We start from the raw sequence: 18,044 nt of genomic DNA, 5'->3' as shown, positions 1-18,044 counted from the left end.
GAGGCTGTAGCTCAAGAGCGGGTCGTCAACCTGGCGACATGTGCCCTTGGGCAAGACACTGAACCCCAAACTGCTCCGAATGAGCAGGCTAGCACCTTGCATGGCATCTGCAAGTCATTGGTGTGTGTAGGCTATGTGTGTGTGAATAGGTGAATGGGAGGCCTTCATTTTGGCCTTCAATTTGTATACAGAAAATTATGGAGATGTTGATCGGATGAGGATGATTGCTTTAGTTTAATCATTACACGCAGGCGCAGCCACTGTAATTTTACTCAGAAACAGTTGCCAATGAAAAGACAACCATCTTGATACATGAAAACGTACATTTTGTGACTTTTATTTATTTATACATAGGCTACAGTAAACATTTTAACAATGTTAAGAAGGTAAGTAAAGTGGAGTTGAAATCCTGCGTTAGGTATACCACCAGTATGTCTTAGATACTATTTGACTACAATACCCATAATGCAATGTAGCCGTCAATATTATCAGATTTGGTTCAGCACATTCTGTATTTTATTTAGGGATTAAATGTTCATCCTTAAAAAATAATTTACTGCACTCTTTACTCGTATGTTTATGTGCATAAAACACTAAAGAAAATAAATATTTTTTGTTGTTCTTTTTTGTCTGCCCCCGAACAAAACGCTTTCTAGGAGGACAAAAGCTGAAACCGCAGCTTGTTAGGTGCTTCTGACACTTCTCTAAGATAAGGTGTGGCGATTTTTAGATGTTCAGGAGAGTACTACTATTGAGCTGTTTTCATGGGAAAATATTTCCCAAGGGTTGTCGTTGAATTTGATGTAACAATCCGGATTCTTAAGGTAGGCCTGCAAAACAACAAAGCTCGTATTTTGCACTTCCAGGGGAGCAGCAAGGGTCGTTTGTCAACGTTCTCCTCCGAGGGGGGCCCTGGCCTGAACGCATAGGGGTCCTTCAGGTGGATAGTGAATTGGGGAATGCATTATCTACTGGCTAGATATCAGCAAGTTAATGGCGCAAAATATGCGCATCACATTGATACATGTAAAATGCATTTTGCTCCGTAGCTAGGTCAATGCTAACGTAACTAGCTAGCTAAGTATGTTTACCATGGGAGTTTTTTTTAAATCGATGTTATTATTAACCAGCTGCTCTGTTGTTTGTCTGCACAATGACGCTTGAGCATGAATTGCCCACTGTGGGTATATAATGTTAGCTATGTCCATTTCAATATGGCTGTTTCAGCTATACTACTATAGTATAATAGTATAGCTAAAGCTAAACAAAAGGTAGGCCTTTTCATGCCCCCTTCCAGTTACATAGAAAGTCTTCATCACTAACCTCGACTTACAGACCTATTGCTGTTGTGTGTTTCTCAGGGATATTTGACGACCCATTTAACAGAATGATGAAAAGAAAATCAAGCAAGCCAGTTGGGCGGAGAAGTAGAGCCAGGACACAGAGGGACACATTGGATATCAGTGCCCCATCAGATGCTGAGACTGTCCCGGGGCCTCCGGCTCACAGGAGACACCTAGCTCTGATGCAACACAGCGACAGTCTCCTCAGGTTCTTAAACGAGGACAGGACCAGGCGGAGGTTCTGCGACCTGTCTGTCTCAGTAGGCGGAAAACAATACAGTGCCCATAAAGTGGTCCTGGCCCACGGAAGCAGCTACTTCCATGCCAAGTTGACCAAGAACCCAGAGATGGACCATGTGACACTGGACCATGTGGACGAGCCTGTGTTCCAGCACCTGCTGCACTTCCTGTACACGTCTGAATGTGTGTTCTCGGAGAAGGAGCTCCCAGCCCTGACCGAGGCAGCGCGCTTCCTGGACATGATGGATGTGGTGAAGCTGCTGACCGGAGCGGAAGGCCTGGCAGTTTTGGCCCAGGCCGGGGCTAAACTAGGAGAAGAGGCGCGTGCGGAGAAGACCCCTGAAGACTCGGCAGTTGGCGCTGGAGACCCAAGTCCGTCCGGTGTCCAGTGTTCCTTCTGCAGCCGCCGGTTTTGCTATAAGAAGTCACTGGAGAACCATCTGGCCAGGAGTCACAGTGGCACACAGGGAGAATCGGGGGGGAAACAGAGGCTAGAAGATCAGGGGACCACTGCTAGGAGGTCTGCTCGGCGGAGGAGAGTCCCAGCTAAATTTGAAATGAGAGACACAGAGAACATCCAGGCCACCGTAGGGAAACCTGTAGAGGAAGAGACGAGCCCTCTTTCAACTGAGGAAGAGGTGGATGAAGAAGACCACGAGGAGAGAAAGCCAAAACTCAAATCAGACATGGGAGGAACATCAACACCGGCCGAGGTAGAGGACGAAGAAGAAGAAGAGGAGGAGGAGAGGGAGGAGGAGGTGGGAAACCGAAGTGTTGTTGTGGCTCATGGAGCTGGAGGCATAGAAGAGAGGCCGTCTGCAGAACCAACAGAACAGCAGATGGGTGCTGAGGTGGGGGCGTACAGCCAGACCCCTGAGAGCACTAGCCATGAACCAGTGTACCCAGAGGGCCTGGAGCCGGTCATCATCCACACCTCCAGCAAGAAAACTCTCCAGTGCCCCAAGTGTGACAAGACGTTTGACCGCACAGGTGGGCCAAATGCTGCTAGTTCTGCCGGGTAGACCCCATGACTGGCCTGTCTGGAAAGAGATTATCACTATCAGGGGCCGTTTTAGTAAAAGCACTAATCAGCTTTTGCATGCACAATCATAGGACTAACTCTTTTCAGTCGTGCTATTCAAAACTTGTAATTGTATCAATATAGGAAGATATGTTATGCTATGTTTTGTTCTCAGGCCGTTAAACCAGACAAGGGAAAACTCATGACTCTTGTTATGATTTGAAAAGCCCAACATTTCCTATAATTGTTGTCTCTGCATTGTCCGTAGGGAAATATGAGAGCCACACCAGGGTGCACACTGGGGAGAAGCCATTCCGGTGTGATATCTGTCTCCAGTGTTACTCCACCAAGTCCAACCTGACCGTTCACAAGAAGAAACATGCCAGCGACGCCCCCTTCCAGAGGAAAGAGCACAAGTGTCCCTTCTGCAACAAGCTCCATGCCAGCAGGAAAACCCTCTCCAAACACGTAAGGAGGTAAGACGGAGACATCCCTCACATCACTCCCCTCTCACTGTAACCACAGGGCCTAGTTTGTCCTAAATGACCTTTGAATTATTCATCTTTTTTACCTCCGCTCCAGCGACAGCACAGGGTGAGAGGTAATGTTCTCGGTGGCTTGTGACCTAGGGCTGTCAAATAAATACTCAAACTTCGACTAGTCGTCGACTTTGGGGAAATGTAGATTCAATTAATAAAAGCAGAGCTTGTCACCTCATGAGTCCCGCCCATCTTCTAATCATGCCAAAACACATTACGTTATCTATCTATCTATCTATCTATCTATCTATCTATCTATCTATCTATCTATCTATCTATCTATCTATCTATCTATCTATCTATCTATCTATCTATCTACAGGTGCATCTCAGAAAATTTGAATATCATGGAAAGTTCATTATTTTCCGTAATTTAATTCAAAAAGTGAAACTTTCATATATTATATATTCATTACACATGTAGTGAAATATTTCAAGGCTGATTGCCTTCATGCCGCGCTCCATGTTGATGCAGTAATTTGTGCAAAAGACGCCCCCACCAAGTATTGAGTGTATAAATGAACATACAGTAATATCATAAAGAATAAAACCAAAAAGGCTTGAAATATTTCACTTTGTGTAATGGATCTAGAATACATGAAAGTTTCACTTTCTGAATCTGATCAAGTGGACCAGAGTACTATAGGCTATTCCTCTAGTTTTGTTTTCAATTGGCTAGGCTATAGGCCTAATAAAAGAGCCATTTTTGCACTAAATGTCACCCATGTTGACTGGGTATTAGAGAGAGAGAGACGAATACAAAAGTTCCATTGGTGCTTGTTCTTCACAATAGGCAGAGAGTGCCCTCTTGTGGTTAGAACTGGTACTGACATTTCCATTGTATGCGTCATTTTCAATGCAAAATTATATAATACCAATAATTGAATACATTCAATTTTAGGAAAATATTTAAGAAAGAAAGTCAAATATCATTTCTGAGCTCAGTTGACAGCCCTAGTGTGTACATATGTAGGTCTGTCAGCAGGATTATGCAAAAACTACTAGACCGATTTTCATGAAATTCGGTGGAAGGGTGTAGTAGCATGGGGTAACCTAGAACCGATTACATTTTGGAGCGGATTCACAAGCCGCCCAAAGACGGCCGGCCATTCACCGCCATTTATTTTTTGGACCAGGGTTACGTAAAAGCTACCAGACCAATTTCTATTTACTTGATGGAGGGGTGTAGCATGGACCAATTTAGAACCAATTCAATTTTGGCATGCACAGAGCCATGACATGCATTCAGGGGCGGAGGTTTGTGCTGTCTGAGTGCCATTTCTAGTTTAATCAGTAATGGCGGTTGCTTTTGAGAAATTGTTGCTCTTTTCCCGCAAGTAAGAGATGATTCTCAGATAACAATGATGGAACTGTGATAGTTCAGGAAAAAAGCGAACTTTTACTATGTGCTTTCTGTTCTCTCTCCGAGTGTTTACAGTGCTGTCTATTGGGCCATGTGTGTGATTACCAATGTGTTGACAGATTACACCCAGACCAAGTCCAAGACTTCATTATTATGAGGAAGAGGAAGAGTGAAGGATGGAAATGTGACGTAAGTTTAGGTTGGATCGTCTTGCTATCAGTTTAAAAAACAACAAATTAAAACAATCCACTTGCAAGTTTAGACCCCTGTTTAAAGAATCACAAATGTATGCCAGGTGACTAGTGTATGTGACATCAACACTAAATAACTTTTTTGAGTTTGATTCAAGTGTCACATGCACTGAATCCTGCACTTAATTGTTGTCCCTGAAACAGATCTGCCACAAGTCTTTCACACGCAGGCCTCATTTGGAAGAGCACATGATTCTGCACTCTCAGGACCGCCCCTTCAAATGCTCATTTTGTGACGATTACTTCAAGTCCAGGTTTGCCAGGCTGAAACACCAAGAAAAGTACCACTTAGGTGAGAACTCATATATATTTTGTATCTTTGTAGCATTGGAACGTTTAAAACAAATGTTGCTAGTAACAATACGATAATATGAAAAATGCACGTTTAAAGCTCAATGAGATAACTTTTTTATGGTTCAATATTCACCTTTACTTGCTATTCGTTTGTGAATTGGCCTTAGCAACAACCCCAACATCATTTTCGGGACATGAGACTGCATGAGACCCTGTGAATTTATTATTTTAGAATTTCGGTGTACTGGCTAGTACACTGGGGGGAAATCTTGTGGTGGGAAACGGAAGTGACACGTTTTGCGTGTCACAATATCAGGAAGACAACAAACACTTCGCCCCGCGAAACAAAATCTACATGCACATAAAAGAAAGAAGACCGGTATTTACCTGCATTGAAGCCATCCTTCCAGAAAGTAGCTACAATCTTCCAATCCAGTCTGCGCCACAAAATGTTATCATTTTTTCCCCATCATTACAGCGAGTGAGTGGGGGATTGTGGGAAGTGTGGTTCTTAAAACGCAGAGCTGATTTTATCACAACCAGAGGGGCTGCCAAAGTGCCAAGTTATCTCATGTAGCTTTAAAGTAGCACAATTAAATTTTCTAATTTACATGAATACTGTACATGTAATTCATTTGTCTAATCTACTTCAATATGTGTAATGGGTTATTTAATTTTAATTTCCCAACCTGTGGGGAAGGAGAAGGCTGTGTAATCATTAAAAGGACCGTTGCCCTGTGTTGCCCAGAGATTGATATTGGCACTAGAGCTCGGGTTGTGAGTTAAGGATACCCACACACTGGATGTCTGTCCTCAGGTCCATTTCCATGTGACATCTGTGGCCGGCAGTTCAATGACACAGGCAACAGAAAAAGGCATATTGAATGCACACATGGAGGGAAGCGAAAATGGACCTGCTTCATTTGTGGGAAATCAGTGAGGGAGAGGTAGGCCTGTCCATATCAGTATGACTTTGAACTTTCAACAGTAAACATCCCGTTCTCAACTCCATTTAAGATTACACAGACAGCTTTTTTGATTGAACATTTGATTGAACACTGTAATGGCCATACAGTAGAAAAATGACACCATCAGTGTTTAGATTCCTAGATAGGCTCCTCATAGCCTTGCAAATGTGTTTTACTGTCTGCACCAGGTATGATTACGCAATTGACAGAAGCAATTAACGTACGTAGCACGTTTCAGAATCCACAAAATGGCCGTTGTTGTCTGTGGCACCTTTAAAGCTGCAGTATCTAAGATTTTAATAATGTAATTGCTATTGAGAGGGATAAGTAATTGAGCTCCTCTGTGAAAATCGTGTCTGTGTAGACTGCTGTTTGGCTCTGCTACAGCAGTTTTAATAATGTGGCCACGCCTGGTCGTGCGTGCTGAGATCCAATCAGCAACGCGGGACATTCTTCTATGGCCTTTTGGTTACCCAAACCCACAAGATAAGATGACTGAATTTAACTCGGCAGACAGCATTTTCCCTCGTTGTTAGCTCTTAGCTAGCTTGTAAAAGTCTCATAGTGTGGAAGCTGCATACTGCTTTAATTATACTACCCTGTTTTTTTCCTTCTTGTTGGTTTTTCTTTGTGTATACAGAACAACGTTGAGGGAACACTTGCGTATCCACAGTGGAGAGAAGCCCCACCTCTGTAGCATTTGTGGGCAGAGTTTCCGCCATGGAAGCTCCTATAGGTCAGTATCCTCCTGCAGTCTACGATTGACACAGAGGGAAAGTCATACCAAAGTCATGTCTCTGCCCATTGGAAATGATGTTCTTTTGTTCTAGTGGTGCGTTGGATAGGTAAAGACATACCGTAAGAGCAGATCATGTTTTTAATCCAAGAAAAAGACAGGCCTCTCCGATACCAGTCCCCACTCACTCTTGTTGGCAGAGTTGAGCCAATGAGTACATGCTTAGGAACATGTGATATGCACACAGTTTCTAAGAGTAGCTAGCGGCACTATTCTGATATACTGAAAAGTAGTTTATTACATAGATGACAAAAATGTCCATTTTTTATTATATAAATGTATACATTTAAAATCATGCCACTTTATGCCTCAGACGTCAAATCACAAGAAATGTGTGGAAGGATTTTGCATCTCCCCATTCACTTCTCAACAGCAGCCAGACACTACTCAAGTAGTCAAGTAGAACTTTATTTGTCCCGCAGCAAAGCAGCTGGTTTCACAGTAGTAGAAACACAACACACAATATTACCTGGAATTGCAGAAGTCAGGTTTGAAACCCGTTTCTGTTACTGATCAAGCTTCCCCCCCCAAAAAATCTAATGGACAAATGAAATCGCCTGTGAACTTCAATTGGCTACCATTTACAAAAATGTAGATAAGCTTGGTAGCCTAATTTTTTTTTTTTATACTGTATTACCGTATTACTGTATTTACCGAGCGGTTAGGGCGGTGGCCGAGCGGTTAAGGCTTTGCACTAGTGATTTTTCGTCCAGGGTCCGCATCCTGATGCAGATGTTGTTGGTTTTTTAGAGCGTTGGCTGTTTGTTACAATGAGGAGTCAAATCAGCTTTAGATATCAACTTTATTTATTTGCTGTTTAAGCAACCAATATTATCTTATGTTTCTATGCATGCAAAACAAAATGTGATTCATAAGAAATAAATCAGATAAACACTGTATTAGGAAAAGTTACATTTTCTTAGCCTGGATCCTGTGGTATTACATATAAATCATATGCTACCTGAATCACTGGGCGGATACATGAATTGAGAACAAAGCTATTACACTGCCTGGTGGCTGAGTGGTTATTTATAGTGATTGTTTTTCTCTTTGTTACAATAAGGAGCCAAATCAGCTTTAGATAGATAGATAGATAGATAGATATCAACTTTATTTTACGTTTAAGCAAAGATCTTTCTATGCATGTAAAACAAAATATCTGATGCTCATTCACTTTTAGGAAAAATTAAATGATCTTAGCCTGGATCCTGTGGTAAACTATTACATATAAACTGAGGTGTGATTTTAACCATTTCAACTGAGTTACACCAACAAAATGCATGAATGGGCGGAGCCCTGTGCTCTCTGAGCACACTTTCTGGTTCTACATAATCTTTGTGATATACTGCACTCTTCACATTTGAAATGATTGCTGGACAATTGATTGGTTTCTGTAGTTCATATGTACAGTATTAAATATTATTCCCCAACTGGATTTTGATAGGCTTCATCTGCGGGTTCATCATGATGACAAACGCTACGAGTGTGGCGAGTGTGGAAAAACGTTTATTCGCCATGACCATCTGACCAAACACCAGAAAATACACTCAGGTACTGTGCCCCCATTAGGATTTTGTTTCATGGTCCTGCTTAAGTTGGGGTATTGAAAGCCGATGAGATTCAGGTCTTCCTTGGTGGCATGCAGGAGAGAAGGCGCACCAGTGTGAGGAGTGCGGGAAATGCTTCAGACGGCATGACCACCTGACTGTCCATTACAAGAGTGTCCACTTGGGAGAGAAGGTGTGGCAGAAGTAAGTGTTTGTCTGGGCGATTCTGTTTAACCAGACCGTGGTGTCCTCTTCTAGTGAGTTAATACACTGTAGGAAACTGAAACATGCTGTTGGTTCAGTCTGTGAAGTGTTCTCTTGGCCACTGGCGTGACACCGCCCTGTATAAAGATGCATGGGTTCCACAGGTATAAAATGGCTGTGCATCAGTGTGAGGTCTGCAAGAAAGAGTTCAAGGGGAAGTCCAGTTTGGAGATGCACTTCCGGACACACTCAGGTATGATGACTTCAGTCTTGTCTGTAATCTGGGGCACCTGGTGCACAGTACAGCTCTAACTTTGTAATTTTTTCTTACATTTTTTTGTCTCCGAAAGGTGAGAAACCACACAGATGTCCCGTCTGCTTTCAGACATTCCGTATCAAGAAGACGCTGACTAAGCACATGGTAATTCACTCGGACGCCCGCCCCTTTAACTGCCCCCACTGCAGTGCCACCTTTAAGAGGAAAGACAAACTCAAGTACCACATGGACCACGTGCATAGCACCAAGTTCAGCGAGCAGCCTCTCGCTGTGCTGGACGAGGTCAAGATGGTCACTGTGGAGTATGACCAATCCCCCAAGGTGTACCAGGCCGAAGCCCAAGCCGAAGCCAAGGCCGGCCTCCAGAGTGCTCCGGCAGACTTGTGTGTTCCCGTCACTCTGGTGCCCATCCAAATGCCAGGGGTCCGAGGACAGGGGGACCTGGGCAGACACGGGGCGTCCCTCTCCTCCTCCCAGCCCCATGGTGTGCTAACCTCCACCGAGGCCCAGGGTCAGCAGCAGATAGCCAGGTACCAGGCAGCCACGGACCTGGCCTTCCTGGAGAAGTACACCCTCACTCCGCAGCCGGCCAACATTGTTCACCCGGTGCGTCCAGACCAGATGCTGGACCCCAGGGAGCAGTCTTACTTGGGCACACTGCTCGGCCTGGAGTCTGCCACCTCTGTACAGAACATCTCCAGCTCAAACCACCCCCACTGATACCCTCTCTAGACTTCCATTAGGCATCGTTTGTAAACAACATATCAGTTTAAATCTCAAACATTTTCATGTGAATAGATCCCAGTTAAATAATGATTCAGCCTATCCCCTATTCACGAAAGCCATTCCATGTGCAGTTTTGAGAACCTGGTGTCTGTAGTGACATTCCTGGCAAAAAATCCCAAGCTGAGCACAGTTGGTGACGTGTTTTGCAGTGTTTGGTCCGGGAGGGAGGGATGGATGCATGGATGGATACGGAGAGGGTGGGAGACATTGTCCATGACGGCCCTCAGTTTGGCCAGCATCCTTACCTCTGTAACTACTCTGTGAGTCCAGGCTGAACCCCAGTACCGAGCCCGCCGCCCTGATCAGCTTGTCCAGCCTATTAGCGTCTGATACTGCTGCCGCAGCACTAAGCTGCGAGGAGGATGGCGGTCACGGACAAACAGTAGCTGTGTTCGGAATCGCTCCCTCGTTCCCTCACTCCCTATTCCCTATATACTGTAGGGTTCACCATGTAGTGAACTCCCTAGGGAACGGAGAAAATGTACTGTTCCCTGGAAATTAAGGTGAATTGTGGGTAATAAATAGTGGACTATATAGGGAACGAAAATTCCGTGGAGAATTCGGACACTACAAACAAAATGCTTGACGCCCTATATAGTGCACTATATAGTGAATAGGGAGCGTTTCCGAGTGGCTATCATTCTGTAGGCTGAGAAGTCAGCATCGCTGCCATTTGGTCCTTAGTTATAAATCCCTATGGGAGAAAGGAATGGGATTCGTGAAAACTTTGTTTCAACATTTATGTGTTAACAGAGACTCCCAGACTGGAGTGTTTTTTTCTTATAAAAGTTAAAATACATTATTGAAGATGGGTTTTGTGAATTTTGAAGCATTTTAGTTGGGTCATAGTTGGTGCATAAAATTTAACCAAAATGCAGGAAATTAAGTGTGTGACGGCCAAATGTCCCTGGAGGAGCCCCGGACCCCCCCCCCGCTTAGGTGCCCCTGCCCCCCCAACTTTTCCGACTTCAGGTAGCTCTCATTTTTCACCATGCATTTGTTTGCATCCCTGTATCTTACTGTGTCGTAACCAGAACCGTACTAAGGACCTGTAGTATTATCTGGAACACCGAAGAACCATGATGGGAGCTCAGTGCCATTTGCTTGTGAAACCGTCTTTAGGTTTTCTATTTTCTTCCCACTCTTTGAGGCGATGCACATGTGAGCTGAGGTTAGTTTGGCTGACCAGGCTAGGGTTCTTCAACTATGAGCACAATCTTGTCATATTCTCCAAAATCGGATGAATGGATGGATATACCGTATCTGTTACTTGAAATCATTGTAAATCTAACTGACTGTGGCCTTATTGGGATGTGTTTCTGTTTTTTTCTAACAGGAGGTAAATGAACTAGGGCCTTTGAACAGTCATGTGGTGCTCTGATCAGTAGTCCTTCCACATCTATTGAGTGTTCCTACCAGTGTTATCATGTAATGTACAGTGTGTTACAGTATGTGAGCAGTGACCACTCTCTGATCTGGTCTGGATCTCCCTTTTCCTCCCTGTCTGTCTGTACAATAGAACTTGTAAATAAAGCAAACCATGCATTAAAACATGGATCATGAGGTTTTGTTGTCAAAGCTACTTTATTGATAATATTCACACATTCACATTGTAAGTATATGATTTGGTCACATCTTTTAAGCAATTTAACTTCTATCTAACAATGCCATCAACGAGAATGTAAAAGTGACACAGCAGAGGGCAGTCTCCCCTGGAGGACATCATCTATCATCACTTGCAGGAGGTTTTGCTGTGTGGGATGAGTCAGGCAGGCTGAAATTAAGAAATTTTGTCCATCACATTCAAATCCCATTTATAGACCTAAATGCATTCATACATGTCAATCTAAAGACATGCCCTCCACCTTTCTCAATGCTAATATTTCATTTTCCTACTTAATAATTAACATGGATAGCCAGAAAGATAAATATCACCATTTATTGTCATATGATTTTCATTATCTAAAGGATAAAGGATCTAAAGGATAAGGAAAATGACATGGAATGGAATGTAGACACATACCCATGTTTCATCCACTTGACGTAGGATAATGATAATAAGGTTGATGAAATTCACCTAATGAAAACAGCATGAGGGAAAAAAGGACAAAAGAGATCATAGGGTTTTCATCAGCACCAACAGGTATACAGACAATTCAATAATTGTAGACACTAATCCTGAGACTCGAATTGTCCTTATTGTTACTACATGGTTTAGACTGACTGGAGTTCTCAGTCTCAAGTCAGCAGTCCTTCATTTTAAACATAATGCATAGTGATACCCAAAAAGGTGGCATTTAATATGTTATGAAATACTGATAAATCTATCTCAAAATGTTGCCTCTGATACTATACTCACATGATCCATATGTCATTTGTCCATCGATACAAGTACCAGTTGCAAAGTAATAGTCCCAGATACATCTGAACCAAACATTTCCCCCTCTGGTGATATATATAGTTTCTGACAGCATTAATAGATGAGCGTTTGGCTGAGATCCCTTAGGTATGATACAGGGCTCTGATGAAAAAAGTGGTACACTGTAGGTTAATGAATGGAACTTTTTCATATAACAACAATAGTTAAACTGAAGGGTATGTTGAAATTACCTAAACAAGTTGGCATTGGTGACCACTCTCCTTCACTATTACACACAACTTTTTCTGGTCCCTGAAGTTTGTAATATAAACGGCATTTGTATGTTAATGAAAGATCATCAAGGTAGACGATAACCCCGTTATCTAAAACTGGACGAACTCCACATTCCGTAACTGAAAAACAAATACAGAACAGGACAAAGTGCAGTTAATCTCATTTCACCTCATCAGGCAGACCACACGATATGCAACTTTGCCTGGCAACGTGTATGTTCGTACTCAAGTGTGTGATTTGAAATAAAATAGATGCTACTCGGGTGACGTTATGAGATTACATGAATGATGTCTCATTGGACATACTTGGACAACTGTGGAGAATATGGGAACAACTATGCAGGAATCACCTCTTTGAGGTGGAGAATATGTCCTATCAGGTTGTCTGTCTTGTTCCACAGGACCTGATCCCCCAGCTCCATGGCCCACTGTAAATGAGCAGCAGTTATAGGAGCTGCTATATAAAGTTCCCTTTGTAAAGTAGAAGTGCCCTCTGGAATAATGTATAGAACACTTTTCAGATTGATAAGGTTCTATGCAGAACCCTTGTCAGGTCAGCAAGAACCCTTTAGGGTTCCAAACAGCACCTTATGGGGCTGAAAGGGTTCTATTTGGAACTGTAGGGCTCTTCTATTTTTACAAATGGTTCAGCGCTTTTTTTAGAGTGTAATTACAAAGTACTGCAAAAAGGATGAGTAGAAGTGCACCGCACTGTTAAGCATTTTTAGGGACTTTAACTATGGTTCAGACTTTTTTTCCCCAGACAGAAAATATCACTCCTTGTTCTACAGTAGGTTTGTTCAATTCACATTCACCTAATTTTGTGTATTCATTCAAGATCATACACAAATGAAAGTGTGTGATTTGAAGCTGCTACTTAAGTAGGGTGATGGTATGAGATTACATGAATGATGGCGTCATTGAAAACGCAATAGTGTAGAGAGTAGAATGGGAACCACATGAAACTCTGGAGTTACCTCTTTTAGGTAGAGAATGGGTTCTATCAGGTTGTCTATCCTGGCCCACCGGCCGTGCTCTTCCCCCATCTCCATGGCCCACTGTAAATGAACAGCATTTTCAGGTTGATAAGGTTCTATATAGAACCCTTTTCAGTCCAGAAACCCCTAGTGTTCTATTTGGAACTGTAGGATTCTACATGTACTGTAGAACCCATTTTAGATTGTAACAGAGTAGTGTAAAAAGGATGAATAGAAGTGCATTACATTGTTAAATCTTTTAAAGTACTTTAAACACTGGACTTTTTTTTCAGACAGAATGTGTGTGTGTGTATTAAAAACTAGAAAGGGTGCCCAGAGAGCACAGGCCTCCGTCCATGAATGCATTTTGTTGGTGTAACCAAGTTGAAATGGTTAAACTCACAAATATCGCTCACTTGCACCCAGGGGTGTAGTCATGACCAGGGTGGGAATTTGACAACAGTCATGGTGGCCATGGCCGTCGATGCCCCTCACTCTGGCCATGATGCCCTGAAAATAATCGTACCCCCTGTGGCCGCTATGGCTTTTGTGCCCCTGTTACCATCTAAATATCGAGGTTGCTTTAAAAGCATCAGTGGTCTCCTGTCTTTTACAGTATATTCCTTCTTTTCTTGATATTCTGAAACAAATTCAATTGAGGCTACAAACTATACTGGTAGTATACAATTGTAGCCTGCTAGTGGCTTTGCCAGCTGCAAGGACTGCTGCTACAGTATGTTGACTATTGACTAAATTGACTATATTGATAGCTAATAAATCAAAATGCCTTAGCTATCTAGCCATTGCCCAACTATTCTTCTTTTTCAACAAAATAATTTCCAGAGCAGAGAAAGTCTTTTTGTGCCGGTGAACGTGATGGCTAGCTAGCCACAGACCACAGGCACAGCTTTAATTAGCTAGCTAATGTTAACTAATGTTACGTTACTGACAGCATCGTTCAACTGTAGATAGGTGACTTATTGAGTTCTTAACTGAATCCACCCTTCTGTTTTTAATACCTGTGTAAGTTGACAGCCCTAAACTACGTGCTTGCTAGTTAGCTAGCTAGCATAGCTAGATATGATCCGATCACACTGGATATTGATAGATAGCTAGCTACCCTAACTACATTGCACTATATTGCCTTTCTACAATAATGCTGTGACTAAAGAGACTAAAGCAACTGAAACAAATTGTGCTGCTAAGTGCATGGATGCTTTTGTCAGTTGGTTCTAGTTGCTAGCAGTGTGGATTAGTCTGATTTGCTGGCATTGGGAGCTAAGTTCCCAATGCCAGCAACTACAGGTGGGTGGTGTGCTCCATCCTCCCGACTGACAGAAACATTCATCATTTCCTTCCAATGTAAAGAAATCCTCACACTTATACTGTACTTTCTCATTCACAGCAAACACATCCTGGTACTTTTGGGTGATTACAGCATGATTCACAAAAGGGGGTTCACCACATGTATCCGAATAAAATATGACACTATGGATGAATGAATAATAGTGCTTTATGCAACTTTGCCTGGCAAAGTGCATTCATTCAAGTTCATACTCAATGAGTGAGTGATTTGAATTAAAATAGATGCTACTCAGGTGATAGTATGAGATGACATGAATAATGTCTCATTGGAAGCTTAATAGTGTAGAGAGTAGAATCATGGGAACCACATTCCTGATGAACCAGCAATCCCCTCTTTTTTGAATGACCTCTTTGTCTGGTTGATGAGGTTCTGAACCCTTTTCAGTTCAAAATGAGCCCTTAAGGGTTCTATTTGGAACTGTACGGTTCTACAGTGCATCTGGAAAGTATTCATATCCCTTCACTTTTTCTACATTGTTATGTTACAGCCTTATTCCAAAATGGATTAAATTAATTTTTTCCACTCAAAATTCTACACACAATACCTCATAATGACGAAGTGAAAAACTTGTAGCATCATACTCAAGAAGACTTGAGGCTGTAATTGCTGTGTAAAGGGTTTGAATACATGTGCATGTGTGATATTTGAGTATTTTATTTGTAATTCATTTTCAAAAATGTAAAAAAAACAAAAAAAACAAGTGTAGAATTTTGATGGGAAAAAATAATTTTATCAATTTTGGAATAAGGCTGTAACATCACAAAATGTGGAAAAAGTGAAGGGATATGAATACTTTCCGGATGCACATAGCACCCATCTTAAATTGTAACAGAGTACTATAAAAATGAATTACACTGTTAAATATTGATAGGTAGCCTACTTTAAACACTGGATTTTTTTCAGACAGAATATGTCACTGTCCATACTAGGTTTGTTCAACCCACATTCATTAATAACAAATAATGCTAAAAATGTCAGCATAAGTTTCAATATAGATATTACCTGGTCTGCTCTCTTCACTTGGTGCTGGAGTGGGGAGCTCTGAGGAGAATATTTGCAACAGTTTTCTCCCTAGTTCATAGTAGTCTCTAATGCATGGTTTTCTGCATAATGACTCCATCATGCATAGAGTCAGCATGCAGAAAAGCATTTACTAGCATTGGTTACTAAGTTCATAATACAAAACAACAAGCGAAACAAAAGTTAGATGACAAACAGTATCAGTAGTTCCAATTCAGTCCTTGACTTACTGCAAGTGGGTGGTGTGCTCCATCCTCCCGACTGACAGAAACATTCATCACTTCCTTCCAATGTAAAGAAATCCTCACACTTATACTGTACTTTCTCATTCACAGCAAACACATCCTGGTACTTTTGGGTGATTACAGCATGATTCACAAAAGGGGGTTCACCACATGTATCCGACCTCTCTGTAAAGACAATACATGATGAGTGGATGATGTGTGACGTTAATGAGTGAACAGAACTTGACCAGACCATCAGGCAGACCAACAGACTGTTTTGATGGTGAGGAGCAAAAAAAACTTGCCTGTGTAATGGAACTAGAAAGATGTGTTTGTCACTAGAAATATCTTTTATTAAACTATTTTACTATTTTTATCGCCCTAGTTTGAAAACAAGCCTGTCTAGGATTTATATCTACAGAATCATCCCAAACAGGCAGGGATGTGATGGGACCCCTATATTCCACACACATGTAGTCCAGGTAGCAAATGTCTCTAGCTGGTGTACACTACAGTACTTCAAGTTATAGGAACAATAACTTACTTTTACACATTACTGTTGATGTCCATTCTCCATTCTCACACTTAATTGTTCTAGGGCCATCCAGTTCATATCCTTTCACGCAATCAAATCTTGCCGAGTTACCATTTGGGTACCAGTTTGTGGGATTTTGTCTGAGTTTAGCATTGTCTGGGACATCTGGGGCAGTGCAGGCATTCAAATCTGAAAAACAATAACTGAAGGTAAATATACATTCAATATGCATAATTCAACTCAGGATGATTATGAAAAACCTACCTATACATTCAGGTTTGGGTGACCAAGTCCCGTTCTCACAGTTGATAATGGCCCACCAACCCTCCACAGCAGGTTTATAGTCCTTCTCACAGGAATAAGAGATGTTTTCGTGATGAGAGTAACTTTGCTTTTCAGGGACCAAATATCCATTTGGCAAAGTGGGTTGGGAACATTCACTTCCAGAACCTTCCCCTAATGATTGTTTAGAAAATCATTAGTTAGTGCACGGTAACAATGGATTTCCAACACTGAACCAAATCTTAGATGACAGTCTCCTCTGAAATATAAACCAGGTAAACCAGTGATCTTGCAATTGTGAAAGTGTGTGGAAATAGTTGCTGCCCACCAGACTTCACTCCTGGTCCGGAAGCCTACATAGTTTGCAAAGAAGACACAAGTAAAATGAATAGTAAGTAAAAAAAAGTCTTAGTTCTTACCACCCACTGCCTCAAGACAACTAAGCAGAACCAAGAGAAGACATCTCAGCCCACCCATTTTCTCAGACTTTAGAAGACGACCCATTGTGCCTGATATCAAATGCTACTGTTTGAGAAGTGAGTGTCAATATAACTTGTTCGGTTAATGATACTCCAGGCCAGTCCATATAAGGGGTTTCAAAACATGTAATACGGTAAAAAGCCTTCAGAACCTTTTGAGGACAAAGATTTTGAAATCCCAGTGCAGATGGAATATGGACACATCCATGCCTGAATACAATGGGCAAAAATCAGTCTATTATACTGTATAGTGATAGTAACATCTATAACCATCTACCGTGGTCTTCTACTGTACTGTATATTGATTTGAATGGTACTGGTTCTTCAACCTCATGGACTTGCTAGTCTCAGACAGGGCTAATCACAGGAGTATGGTTCCAAACCCCCTCTGCTACACACTAAATGTGTTGGAATCAAACCCAGGTCTTTCACATAACATGGCCGAGTGTCTGACATTAGACTAAGAGAGTCCAATCATGAGAACAAATATCACAAGAGTTAATTTGCTCTGATGGTCAACATTGGGGCTTGGGAGACCAGGGGTTGGTTCCTGCTGGTTCCATTCAGAATGAAGAAAAACACAATTATATTTCAATGATTATAGACATTATAGAAACGCATCCACATGTTGGGGGAATATACTTCCCCAGATTGTATGACATGGTAACTTGTAATGTTGTAAATGTTGTAACATCTTATATTTTGTAGGGAGGAACTTCCCATGAATTCACATATTTACCTTGGCTTATTTTCAGTACTTTACGGGAACTATTCCATTGCTCTGTGCAATCCATTATGTCCACAGAAGAATTGGAGGCTTTGGCCTGTTGGGATCAAAATTGAAGCTAACTGACAAAGTAAATAAATCACCAACCCTAAAA

General features: G+C 41.9%; 2 protein-coding genes across 4 annotated transcripts; one reads left to right on the top strand and one right to left on the bottom strand.

The window, feature by feature from the left end:
- The first annotated feature begins 704 nt into the window (after positions 1-704).
- zbtb41 (zinc finger and BTB domain containing 41) lies at positions 705-11,155 on the top strand. 2 transcript variants are annotated; one of them, XM_084457838.1, is made up of 11 exons: positions 705-824; positions 1,362-2,573; positions 2,873-3,080; positions 4,625-4,694; positions 4,901-5,048; positions 5,868-5,997; positions 6,659-6,754; positions 8,259-8,365; positions 8,460-8,565; positions 8,730-8,818; positions 8,916-11,155. In XM_084457838.1, exons 2-11 carry the CDS (start codon positions 1,388-1,390, stop codon positions 9,560-9,562), a joined length of 2,787 nt encoding a protein of 928 aa, XP_084313964.1. In that variant the 5' UTR covers positions 705-824; positions 1,362-1,387; the 3' UTR covers positions 9,563-11,155. The 2 variants fall into 2 exon arrangements, with proteins under 2 accessions (XP_084313964.1, XP_084313965.1); XM_084457839.1 differs by having other exon boundaries at positions 9,031-9,475.
- A 44-nt stretch (positions 11,156-11,199) lies between these two features.
- LOC311325439 (complement factor H-related protein 1-like) lies at positions 11,200-17,256 on the bottom strand. 2 transcript variants are annotated; one of them, XM_084458142.1, is made up of 11 exons: positions 17,104-17,256; positions 16,667-16,858; positions 16,412-16,591; positions 15,874-16,053; positions 15,626-15,664; positions 13,258-13,338; positions 12,631-12,708; positions 12,239-12,400; positions 11,988-12,149; positions 11,652-11,705; positions 11,200-11,402 (listed from the first exon to the last, which is right to left on the bottom strand). In XM_084458142.1, the coding sequence occupies exons 4-8, from the start codon at positions 15,970-15,972 to the stop codon at positions 12,371-12,373; spliced, it is 327 nt and encodes a 108-aa protein (XP_084314268.1). In that variant the 5' UTR covers positions 15,973-16,053; positions 16,412-16,591; positions 16,667-16,858; positions 17,104-17,256; the 3' UTR covers positions 11,200-11,402; positions 11,652-11,705; positions 11,988-12,149; positions 12,239-12,370. The 2 variants fall into 2 exon arrangements, with proteins under 2 accessions (XP_084314268.1, XP_084314267.1); XM_084458141.1 differs by having other exon boundaries at positions 11,652-12,149.
- Between the last annotated feature and the right edge of the window lie 788 nt (positions 17,257-18,044).

The sequence above is a fragment of the Borostomias antarcticus genome (assembly GCF_949987555.1).
Source record: "Borostomias antarcticus genome assembly, chromosome: 24".
In the NCBI taxonomy this organism is placed as follows: Eukaryota; Metazoa; Chordata; class Actinopteri; order Stomiiformes; family Stomiidae; genus Borostomias; species Borostomias antarcticus.
This window is presented reverse-complemented; position numbering and strand designations above follow the sequence as displayed.

Bases quoted from the DNA above. Each gene is read 5' to 3' on its own strand.
- LOC311325439 (XM_084458141.1), bottom strand. From the start codon at position 17,188: ATGGGTCGTCTTCTAAAGTCTGAGAAAATGGGTGGGCTGAGATGTCTT. The intron at 16,592-16,666 runs GTAGGTTTTTCA...ATTGTTTTTCAG, and splicing joins ACCCAAACCTGAATGTATAG to ATTTGAATGCCTGCACTGCC. The intron at 13,339-15,625 runs GTAATATCTATA...GTTCATTTACAG, and splicing joins AAGTGAAGAGAGCAGACCAG to TGGGCCATGGAGATGGGGGA.
- zbtb41 (XM_084457838.1), top strand. From the start codon at position 1,388: ATGATGAAAAGAAAATCAAGCAAGCCAGTTGGGCGGAGAAGTAGAGCC. The intron at 6,755-8,258 runs GTCAGTATCCTC...GGATTTTGATAG, and splicing joins CGCCATGGAAGCTCCTATAG to GCTTCATCTGCGGGTTCATC. The intron at 8,566-8,729 runs GTAAGTGTTTGT...TGGGTTCCACAG, and splicing joins GGAGAGAAGGTGTGGCAGAA to GTATAAAATGGCTGTGCATC.